The sequence below is a fragment of the Alosa sapidissima genome, chromosome 21, assembly GCF_018492685.1.
Source record: "Alosa sapidissima isolate fAloSap1 chromosome 21, fAloSap1.pri, whole genome shotgun sequence".
Lineage (NCBI taxonomy): Eukaryota > Metazoa > Chordata > Actinopteri > Clupeiformes > Clupeidae > Alosa > Alosa sapidissima.
Window position 1 is genome coordinate 15992000 of NC_055977.1, and position 17960 is coordinate 16009959.

General features: G+C 44.9%; 1 protein-coding gene across 7 annotated transcripts in view; it reads left to right on the top strand.

Moving 5' to 3' along the window:
• Window positions 1-17521, top strand: part of gatad2b (GATA zinc finger domain containing 2B) — a 37471-nt gene extending 19950 nt beyond the window's left edge. For 4 of the 7 annotated variants that reach the window (XM_042076442.1, XM_042076443.1, XM_042076444.1 and 1 more), the window contains 12 exons: window positions 1690-2205; window positions 3264-3317; window positions 3597-3738; window positions 4490-4621; window positions 7490-7618; window positions 8204-8374; window positions 8616-8639; window positions 9313-9676; window positions 10801-11003; window positions 11756-11866; window positions 12147-12363; window positions 12545-17521. In XM_042076442.1, the coding sequence (XP_041932376.1) occupies window positions 1690-2205; window positions 3264-3317; window positions 3597-3738; window positions 4490-4621; window positions 7490-7618; window positions 8204-8374; window positions 8616-8639; window positions 9313-9676; window positions 10801-11003; window positions 11756-11866; window positions 12147-12363; window positions 12545-12681 (2200 nt within the window). In that variant the 3' untranslated portion in view covers window positions 12682-17521. The remainder of the gene's footprint in view (window positions 1-1689; window positions 2206-3263; window positions 3318-3596; window positions 3739-4489; window positions 4622-7489; window positions 7619-8203; window positions 8375-8615; window positions 8640-9312; window positions 9677-10800; window positions 11004-11755; window positions 11867-12146; window positions 12364-12544) is intronic. The other 3 variants (XM_042076447.1, XM_042076448.1, XM_042076449.1) reach the window with 3 other exon arrangements.
• The last annotated feature ends 439 nt before the right edge of the window (window positions 17522-17960 follow it).

The window sequence follows — 17960 nt, forward strand, 5'->3', positions numbered from 1 at the left end:
TCACCTCACGGACACTTGAACACGCATGACCCCCTCACCCCCACCACCAAACCACACACACACACACACACACACACACACACACATCCCATCCCCCCACCTTGATCCCAGCACTGCACATACCACTGCGTGACATATGCACATGCTTGCTCACACGCATGTACACTGACACACATATACACACACACACACACACAAACATGCACACACATGATTTAAATTGATACTGGGCCTCCCTCTCCTCCCACATGAGCACTCGGGGCCGTGATCTCCTCATAGGACCGATAGACACTAAATCTTAAACGTACCACAATGAACTGGACTGTAGTGCATGCCCTCAGTAGCCCTGTCCACCCCCCCCTCCCACACACACACACACAGTAACACACAGAGACATAGATACAGACACACAACAAATGAGCATTGCCATTGTCTCTGTTACACTCACCATCTCCAGAACCAGTGGCCCAGGGTGCAAGCTTGAGTGCTCATGTCACAGCAAATGCACTGGGTCAGTGCCGATGGAAAGCTTATCTCTCCAGTCGGGGGAATGAGGGGGTGGAAAAGAAGGGGTGACGAGGGAGGGTGTGGGGCTCCACAAACACACACACACACACACACACACACACACACAGCCTCACTCAGCCCCCCGCAACAACCCCCCCCCCCCCCCCCCCGACTGACTGACGAGCACCTCGATTAATCATGCTTGGTCTGACCTGAAGAAACAATCAATGCTTAACGCCTGCCAACCAGGATACAAGATGGAGGCAGTTATCTTTTTGAGTGTGTGTGTGTGTGTGTGTCCTTTGCTGTGCGCCTGTAGGAGCTCTGTATAATTAACTGTTTTGACTAATGAATATGTATTTTTAATGGAGCTATGTGCGATTGCATGTGGGTTTGAGTATATAACATGCATGCAAACATTTCAGTGTTTTTCCTGCTAGACTTGTAAAAAGCGTAATTAAATTGAGACCCTTTGAATTTTGAATTTACTCAACCCCCTTGCCCTGATGTACAAAACACTTACCGTACTCTTCAAAAAATAGCCCTCATGTGATATCAGATTATACAGTCAGCAGGGGTAATATCAGTCTGTAAACAGCCTTAAAAGTCACACCAGAAACCAACAACAACACACCAACAACAAACAAACCTCTTCACCCTTACTGCCCCCTGCTCCCCAATTGGCAGGTAAACACAAGGATGACGATCACTCAGGCGCTGTTTTATGTTGTGAGCGTGGAGTGCTTTTTGCTAAAGTGAACACTGTAGAATGTTATTGTTGAAGGACATGATTAACAAATTAGGCCAGGCGTTAAAAGGTTAGGGTGTGTACAGTAGCCATGACGATGGAGTTTGTTGCGGCCGCTCTGCGGCGAGGGGTCTGTCCCTGCAGCAGCTCGTGTGGTCTGTCGTCTGGCGTACTGTAGGTCAGGGGATGTCTCGGCTGTTTCACCGGGACGTGGAGCTTGCACAGATCCAGATGGATGATGTTTAATGCTCATGGTTGACTTCAAATATGCTACATGACAGATGCTCATGGTCTTACTTCCTCTCTCTTTTCCTCCTCACCTATTGCCACATCTCTTTTCCCCACTTTCTTCATCATTCTTTCTCTCTCTCTTTCTTTCTTTCTTTCTCTCTCTCTCTCTCTCCCCCCCCCCCACTCCTGTTGTATTTGTGCAGGATGGAGAGGATGAGTGAGGAGGCCTTGCGGCTGAATCTTCTCAAGCGTGGCCTGGAGGGGCCTGACGAGCGGGCCGAGGAGGCGCTGGCCAAGCGCCTCAAGATGGAGGGCCACGAGGCCATGGAGCGCCTCAAGATGCTGGCCCTGCTCAAGCGCAAGGACCTGGCCGCCCTGGAGGGGGCGCTAGGGGGCAGCGTCGGGGGAGGAGGTGATGGGAAGGGTCCCGGGGGGAGCCACCAGGCCCTGCTAGGGGCCGCAGCAGCAGCCGCCGCCTACGAAGAGAAGCTGAACGGGAGCCTACGAGGAGGAGGTGGCGGAGGAGGAGGTGGCGGAGGTGGAGGAGGTGGTGGAGGGGGGATGGGCGGAGGTGGAATGGGACTCGGAATGAGCATGGCGCACATGGCAGGCGTGCACATGGCGCACGTTGGACACATGGGGCTCCACGCAGGCCCGGGGAAGAACGGGAAGGAGAACATGCTGGACGATGGGCCAGTGGACATGAGCGCCCGGCGGAGGTGAGTACCGGGAGGGACAGGATGAGGCCTGGGGGTGGGGTGAGAAGGTGAACCCAGTGATGATGATGATGATGATTATGTGTTAGAGTGTAGAACATACGCGACCTTGTCGTAAGAGCAGATCAGCCACAAGATAATCCACCTGCACACTTTTTACCCCCCCACGGTTCCCGGTGGCAATTGCAGGAAGACACAGCGCTGCCTAAAAACACGCATTGCGGAGCACAGAAGCAGCATAAGATGAAATGACCAAAAGAATCCAGTGGCAGTTCATTTCAATACATTGAAGCATAATCCTTCCACTCTAAGATATATTGGGATTGAACAGGTCTCCACTCTCAGACGAGGGGGAGATATAGGCAATCTCCTCCTCAGAAGAGAAGCTTTTTATATATATTATATACACTAAACACCATGTCAAAGACCAAAGGGTCTGAACATGTGTATTTTGATCTTAACATACAATGCTATTGGCTACATAGCTTTGTTCATGAGTTTCCGTGCTGGCTGGACTGAGCTTCTTATCCAAACAATATGGGGTTAGACTTTTCTTATAGCCAGCCTCATCTTGTTATGGCATAGCTAATGTAACGGTCATGCATGTACTGCAGACATAAGTTATTTTTCTGTCTCTTATGTATTGGATACTATAATGACTTTATAAAAGTAGTTGTGATTTTAATATTTATTAAAATTATTTGAGATCTGAGAATTTTTAAATCTATGAATTGTGCATGCTACTGCTGTTTTTTTATTTATTTATTTATTTATTTTATTTTTTAATTAACAGCCTTCACTGTAATCAGAGATTTGGGCCTAGTGCCTTGTATGTTTGTGCTGTTTGCCACCTATGGGTGTGCCCTGCTTGGTTAAGGCAGGTGCTTGACTAGCAGGCCTGTGGCCATGTGATCTAGGCTGTCTTTTCCCTGTCTCATTTGCCTGACGAAGATCCTGTGCGATCGAAGCGGTGCCTGTTTTTTTTTTTTAGAGCCTTTACATTGTGCAGATCTGCTCTCACTCGCTCGCGTAGAACATACAAATCTTTTCCTTTCTTTCAGCTGGTTCAATAGGCCGTGCAGTAACTACAAATGGGACCAAGAATATATCATTAAGTATATTGGATTGTGTCTTATTTATCAACATTTAACTCTCCTCAACAATAAAAAAATGGTTTAAAAGTTAAAATTTTCATTGTTAATCTTGATAGCACAGTTAAGTTAAACAGTTGATTAGCACCAGCCACTATGTCCACTCCCAAACCCACTATACATGTTGCACCAAACATGACAGTAAGGCACACTGTACAAGCTCTGCCCTTCAGTTTGGGGCACTTTCCCCACTGTTCAAACCACCTGACCCTTCGCTCCTGCTCTCTCTCCCCTCGTCCTCAGTGAACGTGAACGCGAACGCGACCACAAACGCCGCACCCCGTCACCAGACGTCATCGTCCTTTCGGACAACGAGGCGTCCAGCCCCCGGGGGACCCCTCAGCCCGAGGAACGACACAAGCTCGCCAACCTCGAGATGTTCAAGGTACACCGAGGACACGTGAAATTCCAGTCTCTCTCTTTCACTCACTCACGCACTCGCACACGCACGCGCGCACACACACACACACACACACACACACACACACACACACACACACACACACACACACACACACACACACACACGCTGTCTGGACGTGCCCACAGAGAATAGACGAGCACCATATGTCCTGCGTGGACAGTATATATGCGTATCTGTGATGGTCATCATGCTCCAGATGTTTTTGCCATTTGTGGAGGACTTCATTACAGATGTCTGCATGACCGTCCCTTTGCTTGGGAATGTTTGCTGAACTTCTAGTTGGTCCAAACATATTAGTCATGTTCTTTTGACGCTGGACCTCTTTGACCTTGAATTGTTTCTATGCGTGACTCAGCATGTCACGGGGCAAATGTGCTTTCTGAATGACTTCAGGCATACAAGCTTTTAAACAACCCAAGGCTGCACCAGTTCCTACCTTGACGCATAACCTCAGCATCTCTTTTTCATTGAGGGATACTGTGATAAAAAAAATTTAAATGACATTTCCCCGTATGACCAGAGATGTGTGTGTCAGGCAAGGCACAGTTTAAGACATGACACAGAATCAGGGAGATGTGAGAGTAGTGATAGAGAAATACAGAGAAAATAAATATTTAAAATGTTTGTGTGTGTGTGTGTGTGTGTGTGTGTGTGTGTGTGTGTGTGTGTGTGTGTGTGTGTGTGTGTGTGTGTGTGTGTGTGTGTGTCTCAGGGTAAAACAGGCGAGGAGCGTCAGCAGATGATCAAGGCTCTGCGGGAGGAGTTGCGTCTGGAGGAAGCTCGGCTGGTGCTGCTCAAGAAGCTCCGCCAGAGCCAGATGCAGAAGGAGAACGTCGTCCAGAAGGTCCGTCACACCCCCTCCCCTCCCCTCCCCTCCCCTCACCTCACCTACGCTCGCGTTTCGCTTTGAAAATTGATCCAAGTTCAGCGCTCAGCTTGTTGAACGCTGTCGTTACGCCAGTCTGATGCAGTCTGAACGCTAGCGTTACGCCAGTCTGAACGCTAGCGTTACGCCAGTCTGATGCAGTCTGAACGCTAGCGTTACGCCAGTCTGATGCAGTCTGAACGCTAGCGTTACGCCAGTCTTGCCACCTTTCCGCTGCCGAATCATAGAGAACAACAGGAAACCTGCTGCTTGCCGCTGGTCAGTGTGATCCCCGCCTAAAGGTACAGCGGGCTACACTGCATCATAAGAGAAAGAAATGTAGTGCACAGACTAGAATGCGTTGAACATTTTCTGGATTTTTTAAGGGCAGCATTGGCTTCACACATCCTCTCACAGAAAGAGGTGCTTTATGCTAGTCATGATTAGACTTGGGGCAAAAATAGCTGGAAAATGTCTCTTAAACTTCGCTGCTGCTAATAGGCTACTGCCTTAACACCCATTATCATCACGATCAACAGTAGTTACCAACTTGTAATAACCTTTTTACTATATCTTAACAACCTGTTATCAGCCATTTCTAATGCAGGTAGCCCCCCCTTATAACTCCCTTTCCATCCATAGCATCTTCTCACTGCCCTCATTATCAATCCTTACCCACCATTATCCAGCCAACCCAGTACCTTAACACCACCTTTATCTGCCCCAATGGACTGTTATCCACCCCCATGAACCTCAAAATGACCCTTTTAACTGCCGTTTACATCTCCTTCAACCCCTCAACCATCCTGGTTATCACACCTTTATGCAGCTTCCACAACCGCCCCCCCCCCCCCAAACCACCCACCCACCCTCCCACGCCCATTGATCTCCTCACCCTGGGCTGTCCCCCCTAAGCAAACGTTCTGAAGAGGTTCTTATTATGCTTTAAAGATGTACCACACCACTCCTTAATTAGCTGAGCACAGATCCTTTACCTGAAGCATCCTGGGCCAGGGCAGATACCTGGTCGGAATAAGAGCTGCTTCATTATACAGATGCTTGTTATTATAATGGCCTTATTAGGAGCCCCTCTTGTGTAAAGTCTGTGCACACAAGCCACAAGAGCTGTAGAGAGGCTGAGATATTCGCTTTGGTAGCCTCGCTGTACGTTGCCTCTGTCTACTCTCAGATGTAGTTGAATATTTGCCAAATGGAGCCTTCACTTTTCAGAGGAGGGGAATGTTTTATAACCGACTTGTTTGGATTTGCTATTGCAACCAATGGCAGGAATGTGGCGTATGTTTAATGTTTATCAGTTTTTTACGTATCCTCACTATCTAGCTCTAAGCACTGATGTCACTCTACAGAGTACAGAGGACCATAGAAATGACTAGAGCAGTACAAGTATGGTCACTTTTGGACAGTGCTCGGACATGAGGGATTATTTGAAATGGACAGCTGTCTGCAGGAGCCCATGTTCACTGTGATGAGGTACACCTCCACTGACAGAAGCAAATGTATTGCTCAGCGGTCTGTGTATTGGCCAAACTGTTTGGCTGTCCAAGAGATCGTATCATGGCAACTGTTGCTATGGCAGGAGTTTGTAATGAGAGCTGCCAGTCATGTTAAACTGTGTCCATCGATTGGTCCACAGAATTAAGTGACTTTGTAGGAACGGTAGAAAATGGAATGAAATTATATAATTGAATTATGAAGGAAATATACACCTCTATATGAATATCTGAATTAATATAACATCAAGGTTTGATTCAAAAAGAGAAAAAAGTTAAACACAGTGAAAGAAACATGTTGAAACAAAGAGAGGGAGGGAGGGAGAGCGAGAGATCGAGTTATTTTGCATTTGATAGACAACTTTGCAGTCACATGCATGGTTATGGTTATGGATTTGGCATAGATGCTTTGTCCAAAGCGACACACAACTAGGGTCAGGCGGGGTAGAGGGCTGTTGTGTAGAGGGTCGGCCTCCAATACCATATCACACCTCCGTGCCATGTTTGCCCCAGCGCTGTGACACTGAGATGTTTAGTCTACGCGTCCCATCTCACTACTGCTCCTAATAACAGCCATACAGCACCGCTAATGAGTCAAATCAACAGACTTCATGCAGTCTTCAAACTCAAGGTTGGCACGAACACACACACACACACACACACACACACACACACACACACACACACACACACACACACACACACACACACCGTTAGCCGTGTTCCCCTGAAGCCCCCTCAGTCTTCCGCCGTCTACTTGGTTGGCATTCCGCTCACAGACAGTTTGGAGTGTAACTGATGTAGCTGCTTGTATTGATCCTGTGTTTTCAGGCTGCCACATGGTTTTCATTGGGGCCTGATTTAATGTCCTTGACACAGGCTGCAAAGCAGGGCGGCATGACCGCAGGGGGGTGTTTAACCCCACGTGTCCCCTTTACATCTCTTTGTGTCTCCAGCCACCTCGCTCTGAATATATCGATCTCTACATCACCTTTATATCTGAATATGTCACCACCTTTCTTTCTCCCCCTCTTGCACTCTCTCTCTCTCTCTCTCTCTTTCTCTCTCTCTCTCTCTCTCTCTCTATCTCTCTCTCTCTCTCTCTCTCTCTCTCTCTCTCTCTCTCTCTCTCTCTCTCTCTTTCCTTACCTCCTTCTCCTCCTTTCTTTAATATATGAAGTAGAAAAAGAGAAGCAGGAGGTTACTTCACACTGTTGTCATATATCATATTTTTTTGATAGGTCAGTGATGTCATAGTTTGATGATTGATTCAATAAATGGGTGTGAAACCTCTCTCTCTCTCTCTCTCTCTCTCTCACTCTGTTCGTTTCTCCAGGTGCCAGTAGTCCAGAATGCCCCCTCTTCGGTGCAGCCCTCCCCCATGCACAGCTCTCAGGGTCTGGGCAAGATGCCCGTGAGACCAGGCATGCACACCACAGAGCCCCAGAACCTCCGCACTGCACAGGTGTGTGTGTGTGTGTACTCAGCACGTGGGAGCAGCAGAAGGAGAGGGAGAAAGCAAGAGTGTGAAAAAGAGAGCTTTGTAGACACGTGATGGCTTTACATTATATAGATGTTTGTTGTCAGCCATTTTGGCATATGAAGAGATTGGATGTAGTGTCTGCTATACTGAACACTAAACACACTAAATGGCATTTTCCCTGATAAATTCAATTACTATACACTTGGTCTGTGGTAGGATAAGCATATATGGACTCACATTAGATGAACACATTATCCTGAGTACTCAGAATGCTGTGCTCTTGAGAGCACATTCCTTTGTCGAGGCACCCGCCATTAGGTGTGTCCTGGGCAGTTTGTTGATCTGGCTTTGTCTGCTCTTATTCCCCGGTTCCTTACATATACACTTTTGCATAAGCTGGATTCCTTTGTGACAAATGGGTGTGTGCTGACACCTAGTGGTTGCAGAGGGCACAGCAGGCTTTTAGTGTTCTCCCTAGACGCTATGTGTGTGAATCCCTGGTATCAGTCTCCCCGTCTCTCTTACATCACATGTTAGATTGACATCCCCCTCAATCTCCCATTGCAGGGTCACACAGTGATCAGGTCAGCCACCAATGCCAACCTGCCCCCAATGATGATGTCACAGAGGGTGATTGCCCCCAACCCAGCCCAGCTCCAGGGTCAGAGGTTGCCCTCCAAGCCTGGCATGGGCCGCCCCAACACAGGGGGCATGGGCAACGCTGTCAGCTACCAGCAGGTACTGTCCAGTCTCTGATTAATGCCTTATACACTCACACATACTTATTCAGCAAGTCCTTTCATTGCCTCTGATTTGTTACCAGTGTTTGATTAAATGTGTTTGATTATATTTAAAAATAGAACCAATAATTCATTTTATTGTGATTTCATATAAATGTACCCTAGGAAATGGCATGCAGTGTAACACGAGTGTTTCTAAAAGAAAATGTAACATTTAATGTTATTGTCATTTTTCATAGGGTCACAGGGTTATGCATTTATTGGTATGTTTGAACTATTTGATATGTCATAGGTACAAATGTATTGTTTTTTTACAAGCATATACATACAAAATATAAAAATGTTTACATTTATTTCACTTCACATCCTTTGTTCATTTGTTTAGTCAGGACCCTGCGTGTTTACAGTTAGTGCACGCATGTTCTGAGGAATTTGTGTGGTTTTGGGCTCAGGCCAAGGACTGTGCCTTGTCTAAACAAAGGCTCTAGTTAGTTGTTGGGTGTAATTTTCCTGGCTTATGAGTCTGCTCTACATGTAGTGTGGGTGTCTCTTGGGCCTATGGGAAGGGGCATCTATTCAGGATCTGTCAAATCACCAGTTGGTCCTCGGCAGTTTTTATTCTCTAGATATCACAAGCCCTTTAGTGGTTACAAGTTTCTCGCATTGTGTTTGACTAAGCTGGATAGTATGGAGGGACTGCATTTATTTTTAATTCAACATGTAGTTTTGTTTTGAAAACTTATGGCATCTTTGTCCCTCCATAGGATAGAGGGGTATTCTTTATGTTGCATACATGGAATATACATGCATTAAGTAAATTAGGTTATGCTTATGAAGCAATGGCATGCGTTTCCCAGAGGTGAAGTTTCCTGGACTGACATGTGCTTGATCACTTTCTCTCTGACTAATACGACTGTCCCGTTTATCTCCATGCAGGCCACCAGCCAGCAGGTGGCGGCATCCCAGCGCTCTGCCTCCTCCTCGGCCATCTACATGAACCTGGCCCACATGCAGGTGGCGGGCGCAGCCGGGGTGGGTGGCGTCGGCGGCGTGGGCGCCGTGAGCCCCTCCGGCATGCCCAGCGCCACCTCCGTGGCGTCCATGCAGGACCAGGCCAGCAGCCAGGCGGCAGCCAAGCTGGCGCTGCGCAAGCAGCTGGAGAAGACCCTGCTGGAGATCCCGCCCCCTAAGCCGCCCGCTCCGCTCCTCCACTTCCTGCCCTCGGCCGCCAACAGCGAGTTCATCTACATGGTGGGCCTGGAGGAGGTGGTGCAGAGCGTCATCGACAGCCAACACCAGGGTGAGTGAGAGTGAGAGATGAATCTTACCTCATTAATATCAAGAAGAGAATGGGAAGAGTTGTAGTAGTCACAGTATCTTGGTAAATAAAAAGAAATGTCTGGCAGACCTTCAGGGTGAAATAGAATCAGACAGGACCCCAGTGAGTGAGTGAGTGAGGAGGAGGGGGGAGGGAGTGGGTGGTGTATCTATAGAAGAGCAGGAGGAAATTGATGGAGTTGTCATGTCAGTGATACATCTGTTGTATAACAATAATAATAGGAGGAAATTGGCGGAGTAGCCATATCGGTGGGAGAATCTTACTTATGATTGTAATAAGGAAATTGGTGGAGTAGCCGTATCGGTGAGAGAATCTTACTTATGGTCGTAATGAGGAAATTGGTGGTATAGTCATGGCAGTGATAGAATCTAAGTTGATAAAAGCCATGGAAGTCACCCAAAGACATTCCTCTTTCTGTCAAAGATATTTTTGCTCAATTTTTCTTATCATGTTGCAAACAAGAACTTAACACAATTGCCCTCCAGCTCGTAACAGCCCCCACCCTCTCCTCCTACAGTCACATAGAAAAACCAGGGTGGAGGAGGAGGAGGGTGTGGGTGGAGAACGGATGGATGTTGCCTCTAAAATTAAGATGGGAATGGGTGGAATAGTAGTATCCAGTGATGGCAGTGGAGGTCATTTGACATTTAAATTGGACATCACAATTGCGAACATGGGAATAGCATACTTTTATGTCAGCTGTGTTCACTTCTTTATACGTAAACCATGTATATCATAATGAATAACAGTCAGTGCATAATTACTTGTGCTGTATTTATTCTCAGATTATAAGCACTTTCCTTTTTTGACACCACACTAGCTGTTATTATGAACGACCGTATCCATGGCACATGTATTGTTTCTGTACTCTATATTATAACCTCAAGCAATGCCAATGTGATTTAGGGTCAGTTAGATATTACATGCACTAGAGGGATGGAGAAGTGGCAGAGACAGGAGCCTACTGCTTCTCTGTGTGACCGTGTGGGGACCAGGTGAATTTGGTTCGGACAGGTCAGATCCAGGTGTGTAACAGCAGCAGAATCCCTTCACAGTCTCTCCTGTCCGTGTGTTTCGTTGTCCAGGTAAGCTGCGGGGCTCGATGTCCAACACCGAGCCGTTCCTGTGTGCCCAGTGCAAGACGGACTTCACCCCCCACTGGAAGCAGGAGAAGGGCGGGCGCATCCTCTGCGAGCAGTGCATGACGTCCAATCAGAAGAAGGCGCTGAAAGCCGAGCACACCAACCGGCTGAAGAACGCGTTCGTCAAGGCCCTGCAGCAGGAGCAGGTCAGCTGACCCACACGCCGCTCTCCCATTGGCTGTCCCATGGCACCTCGCATAAACACTTTGGGGCAACCCAGTTAACTTGATTTAGATGACATTTGCAGTGCTGTGGCTGTCCACTTGACTGCACTTGGTGTATTTTACACTGTTGTCACTTTACAGCACTTTAAATGTGTTTACTTGTGCACCAAAACTCCGCGCACATGAGGGGGGAGTGTAATGCCTGGTGTTATTTTCAGGCCATTTAGCACAGGCTAAGTCACTGGCTTCCTAAGGGGAATTCCCAGGGTGATAAATACTCTACCTGTGTGTGTGTGTGTGTGTGTGTGTGTGTGTGTGTGTGTGTGTGTGTGAATGCCTCGAGAGCTGCAAAGCTGTCAATCGTCAATCAATCTCTCTCTCTCTTTCTTTTTTTCTTTCTTTCTTTCTTTCTTTCTTTCTTTCTTTCTTTCTTTCTCTCGCGCTCTCTCTCTCTCTCTCTCTCTCTCTCTCTCTCTCTCTCTCTCTCTCGTGCATGAACTAAAACTATGGTGTGACGTTCGAGAGCATTGAGTTGGCTTGAGCTCTTGCTCATGGTATTAAATTGGCAAATAAATGTTGCCTAGTTGTTAAGTTAGCTTTAGTTATCTCATTCCCTCTTTTCTTATTCTCTCACTTCCTGTCTTCTCTCCCTCCTGTCTTCTCCACCACATCTCACATCTCTCTAAATTCCTCTCAAGTCTTAAAGTCTTCCTGTTCCTCCTCTGTGATTGCAGGAGATTGAGCAGAGACTTCAGAAGCAGGCCGCTCTCTCTCCGAGCACCGCCCAGACGGTGACCAGCGTCAGCAAGGCCGAGACCATGATCCGGCACCACGCCCTCAGACAGGTAACAACCTCTACTGACCGCTTCCATATACGCACAGAAAACGATAGCTCTTCTTAGGGTTTTTGTAAAACATTGAAGCCTTGATGGATTGTCAGAAAAGCTTTGTACTTGAAAGATGATAACCAAAGGCTCTGATTGAGAAAAGAGGATTCCATCAAAGGGTTCTTTGTGGAAGTCACCAACATTTTTCCGTCCGTACCCTCACTTTCTCTCCCTCTCTCTCCTCTGCCATCCCTTTTCTCAATCCCTCCTTCCTGCTCTCCCCTCTTCCAAACCCCAGGCTCCTCAGCCCCAGGCTGCGGCTATGCAGCGAAGCTTGTCCAGCTCGGCGCGAGGCGTCCTGTCCAACTTCGCCCAGGCCTCCCAGCTGCAGGTGGCCAGCGGCCTGCTGGGGATGGCCGGGAAACACTGCGGAGGTGGAGGAGGTGGTGGAGGAGGAGGTGGCGGCAGCAGCCGGAGTCAACATGACAGCCACAGGCAGATCTACAATATCCCCGGTGAGTGACTGTGTGTGTGTGTGTGTGTGTGTGTGAGAAAAGTAGATCAAAGAATGATTACTTGAGGCTGAGCGCGATTATGCCAGGACATCCCCAGTCTTGTCCAGTCTCGTCTTGACCGGCCCTAACTATTGTATGATCTCTCTCTCTCTCTCTCTCTCTGTCCTCTCCCTGTCTGTAGGACTGAACATAGCCTATCTGAATCCTGGAGCCGTCGGGGGCCACAAAGCGTCCAGCCTAGCAGACCGGCAGCGGGAGTACCTGCTGGACATGATCCCGCCACGGTCCATATCGCAGTCCATCACTGGACAGAAATGAGCTCCAAGCCAGGACCCGGACCACCCCGCCCCTTGCCCCTCTTTTCCTCTCCTCAAATACACCCCTACACCCATCCCCCCCCCCCCCCCCCCCACACACACACAACTGCCCACCCTCCCTGACCCCACCAGCACCACCGCCCGCCACCTCCCACCCATCGCATGCAGTGCCTGTCCGTGTGCCTACCCAGCAACCCATGAGAAATGACACAATCAGCAGCCTGTCAGTAGACTCCAAACTGTTCAGTGCATCTCAACTCTTTAACTCTCTTTAAACTATAGCAAAATCTCTATATCCTTATTATTGCAACTATTATTGCTGTCGTTATTGCAACTACCTTTATTATCATGACTATTATTATTATTATTATTATTATTATTATTGTTATTATTACTGTTGCTTCTGTTACTTATTCTTATTACGTCTTTAGGTAACCTTTTGTTTTTTTGCATTTTATTTATTTGATTTTTTTTGTAAGAGGGAGGGTACTAGATTGCAGGGTCACACAAAGAATATTTTTCACCTTTTTTCTTTTGATTTCAAGTCACTGTCTTTTGCCTTTTGTTCATATTCTGCCCAGATGAAGTACTTGCTGGTATTTTGTTTTTCTTCAGAATCATACCCACCTTTGTGCTTATATTACCTATGCCACTCTGGAGCTCATATGTGTGGCTCCTACTCGGTTAAGACAGTGGCAGAGACTCATCTTGCAGCTAAAACCAACCTTTGTAAAAAAAGGCTCAACGATATGCATATACAAAGAGCCGTTGTAATGATGCAACCTTGCTGGTCCTGCCCAGGAACAGGTCTACAAGTTTAATCAAGGGCCCTTTTTATAAAGTATATGAATTTTTGATATGATGAATCTTATCGAGGGTTAATACCATCACGTGCACACAGTGGAGTGGAAGTGAATGCAAGTGCACCGCAGCGGTGTCAAAAACAAAAACAACACATGGAGTTAACGTGGAAATGGAAAAAAAAAAACAGCATCCCGTATCCTTGCTGAACACCGACATCCGAGGTTTCCATCTGACTGCATCCCCCTCGCTCTTTCTAATCCTTCTTTAGTAAATATGGAGTATGCTTTTTTTGTGTTTGGCAAAAAACAGGAAGGGAGTTCAAGGGACAAGAGAGAATTGGAGGGACAATTTCATTGCCACCATCATGAGCTGTGTTCCCAGAATACCATTTTGATTTTTTGCTTTGTTTTAATAGTTTTGATTCTGTCATTTTTTTTTGTTTTGTTTGTTTGTTCGTTTTAACGGCGTCTCCTTCTGAAGCGGTTGTGTATCTAAAAGGTACGTGCCCTGGGAGACGATAAATCAACATATTGAGATAGATAAACTATTTCAAGATCTAAATGGACTATGTGTAGATTGTTAGCTTGAGAGATCGATTTTATGAGAAGGAGATGGATATATCTATTGTTACGGAGACGCAGAGCAATCATCGTGTGAAGGAAGTGCACGGGAGATGTCTCGTTTTTGAGGTAGCACTTTTCTTGTTCATTTGAAGTGGGAAGAACGGTTTTGATTAAACAGGATTTCTGAATGTCACGGTTTATATGACCCATGTAAAAAGTGTGGACATCATCGGATTGTTTGTCAGAAAGTCATGAAGAGAGACTGTTGAGTGTTGTGCACTGAATTATAACAAATTTGGTATATGTCTTTGTTGTCTGTTTACATTTCTGCCCTACCCCATCATATTCTAGGCACAAGTATATTGGTTCATTGGAGAGGAGCGTTGACTCTTGAGTGTTAAAAGTGTTAAGTGAGAGATCACTGAGCCTTCTTTAACCTATAAACATACCTTCTCTGTCCACCAATGCATTTCAATTGAAGAGCTCCTGGATAATCCATTTTGGATCATGGTGGGGGGTCTCTTCACTTCTAGAAGTTGAAACAGTGTTTAGTCGTAATGCAGTATTACACATGGCGACAAACCACAAATCAACATACTCCTAATGTGATTTGCTGTGTTGGCAGATCAGGACACTCAAACGTGTCTTAAAAGCATCTTACTGCTACAGTCACAAGTGTCACAAATAATACTGCCCATTCGAGCACTGGTTGAAGGAGTGTAGTTCACGAGGGCCCAAGGAAGGATTCTGGAGCTTAAGCACTTTGCTTAAGGTCCTTCAGTGTTTCTCTGACTTTGCATTTGTTCAGTATGAGAGATGTAGTAACCAAGCATAGTGTCAATACAAAAGAGCTGAATATAGAGGTCATTTTGGATTTTGAGTCAGGGTTTTAGGTTAACAAAGCCCTTGGTGCAATGATGTGATGACATTCTGTCAGTAGCAGAAGCTGAGAGGAAGTCAATATGGAGGGACAGAGATGCGGAGAGTGGAGGGACAGAGATGCAGTTTTGAGGATGCTTGAAAGCTGTTTTATGATTCCAAAAGGATATTTCCCAAGAGTAGCATGTTATTTCTAATAAGGTCACCTATCTGTTATGGCAATTTCAAACGCTGCTAGGTCACTTCGGTTTTGTAATGATCAGTGTGGTTGGACATTGGGTATCTGTTAAGGGTATATGCTACTTGTAGCATTAAGCGAAATGAGATGCAAAACCCAAACTCAGTCATTTCAGAACTACCTTGAATTTGATTGGCAGGTGCAATATTAGCTGTTAGAAAGTTTACACTCAGAAGAGATTTAGTCGAAGGGAGTTCAATTCTTCTTTTATACTGAATTATCAGGTGTGTCCTGAATGGGTTGACAGAGTAATGTTGTGTTCTGGGTTACATTTTCACTATAGGACCTTCTCCTCTCATCTTTTTTTGGCGCTTTCACCTTGTCTTGTTTTTTTATGTTAGCAGTGTTTTGAAAGCACTGTGAAACTTGTATATTAATGTCCCTTATTTCTCTCTTGCGCTCTTGTGCAGACTATAATAGATGCATCCATATACCTTTTGTTAATATCAACCAGAAAAAAAAACCTTTTGAAAATGTAATTTTCTAGTATTTTGAAATGTTACATTTCTTTTTGCTGGCTCTTCAGTTAAGTTCTTATTTTGTTTGATCATTTCATTTATTCATTTTTAAAATGAAATTTAATCAAACAAAAAAATTGTAATGGAATTGAATTGTAAATGAATTTCAAAATAAAAACGACACAATATTTGCTAGGTGAGGAGTAATAATGACTTATTGTACATATGCTTTTTTTCCCTCTCCCTTGAATTAAAAAAATGAACTGAAATTGAAAAATGGTTGTATATTGTGTAGAAAAGCAAACAAAAAAAGCCATGAATATTGTGAAGCTTGTCATTTCGTTTTGTGATCACTGTGTGTTTATTGTGTAACAAAAATGTGCAAAACGTACAGGATTATTACAATTCTCCTGGTTTTTGATAATTTGCTTTTTCGTTTTTGTTTATTTTTCGAATGAGCTCTTTAGGTGCATATTTTTTTTGTTTTGCCCTGGCTGTATGTTTTTGTAGTATGTAGAGTTTGCAGATTTAAAAAATTACATCATTGCTCAGCTACAGCATTTGATCCAAGCCAAAGTCCCAGGGGCTGAGGCCCACAGGACGTTCCTAAATGTGTTACGTGTATGTGTGTGTTCCTCTTCATTTCCTTTTGTCAAAAACAACAGAGACATTCAGTGAAATTTATACCTTTGTTTATCTAGAAAACCCATGCAGTGTGGTTTTTTTTAAGAGGACTTGGAGTGGATCAAACATTTGACAGTATTACACTCTATTGCTTGCACTTGACCAAGTCCGAAGCTCTCACCGGTAGATGCAAACAGAAATAAGCAAACGAAAAATACAATGAAGCATGCAAAAATTTTAGTTCAGCTGTGTTCAAACAGGGTTTTTTGAACCCTACAGGGCAAATCTTGTATATTCTTCTTAGTCTTTCTTTTTTTATTTCTTGAAATTGTTGTTGTACTCCTTTTGAACCAACTATTGGTTTTAAAACCTTTCTCAATTATTTTCACTCTACAATTGAAAAAAAGTTGTATACATAGTATACATTGTTATTTTATGAAAAATGATTTGCTTTTATTTTTTATTTTATTTTTTCCTTTTCAAGGTCAAATGCTTACTTCCTTTAGTCTGTAAAATATGATAAGGTATTAGACAGGAAAACACTGCAAGTGTTAAATAAAAGGATGCCATTGAGAATGCAGTCTGCAAACTCTCCACTCAGACAATCAGCTTGTGTGGGCAGTGTTGCGGTCACAGGCATGGATTGCTTCTCTTTTCTACCTATCTCCTTTATTACCCCAAACCATATTTCCTAAGTATTTCTTTTTAGTGTAGTGTTGTATGCTCATTTGGGATGGCAATCTCCTTTCTTGAAAGTACAAGTACCCTTTTTTAAGGAGAATTGGGAGAATAAGGTTGGGATTGTCTTTTTGTTTTCTTCGTAAGAAGTAAACTTTTTGATTTGTTTTGTTTTCCTTAACTGAATTGGCTGCATTAGCTGGAATTTCACTAGAATGGATGTCTGCATATTGTGAATCCCATTTGTAAGAAACACAAACACACAATAAGTAAACAATTGCAATGAAGTCATTTAGAATTTGTATGATTTGAAATGGACCTTTGTGGTATGACTTCAGAATTTGGCGGAAAAATATTTAAGTGCATTCTTCGTAATTTTTTTTTTTTTTTTTTTTGGGAAATGAATCCAGACCTTTTGCACATCCTTGATATTTAACTGTCAAAATACAGAAAATGGAGATTGAAAAATGCTGTTTGATTACTGCCGGTTGATTAACAAAAATTATGCATTGACTGAAAAAATAAGCTAATTTTGGAGGAAATAACTTTGTAATATTTATCTCTTGCAAGCTATGTTTAATAAAGGATGGAACAGTTTACCTTTTTGAGAATGTCATTTTTTACTCATCAAATCTGCCCTATTTGATCTGTATCTCTATGAACCACATCAGCCTGTTGACCGAATACATACATAGATCATGCCACAGTCAGAGCCTCTTGCGATCTTGTTTGGTCTGCTTCTGTTTTATTTACCGGCCCCAGCTTCCTTCTTGGCACCATTGTCTCACAAGAGGGACCGATTCGTCCAAAGGCACACACTGTCCCCTCGCTGTTGCCATGGGAACGGAAACGTCACGCTGATATATTGCACCTGGCCTCATGGAGTTTGCAAAACAACATGCTTGCGCCTGCCCCAGTTTCCGTCCCTCGGAGAGCTACCAGGGTGGCTACTCAAACGGGCATCTCAGCAAGCACACCAAATGGGCAGTGGTTCAAAGGAGGCAAATCCAGGTTGCCTTTGTTTCTCCACACAGAT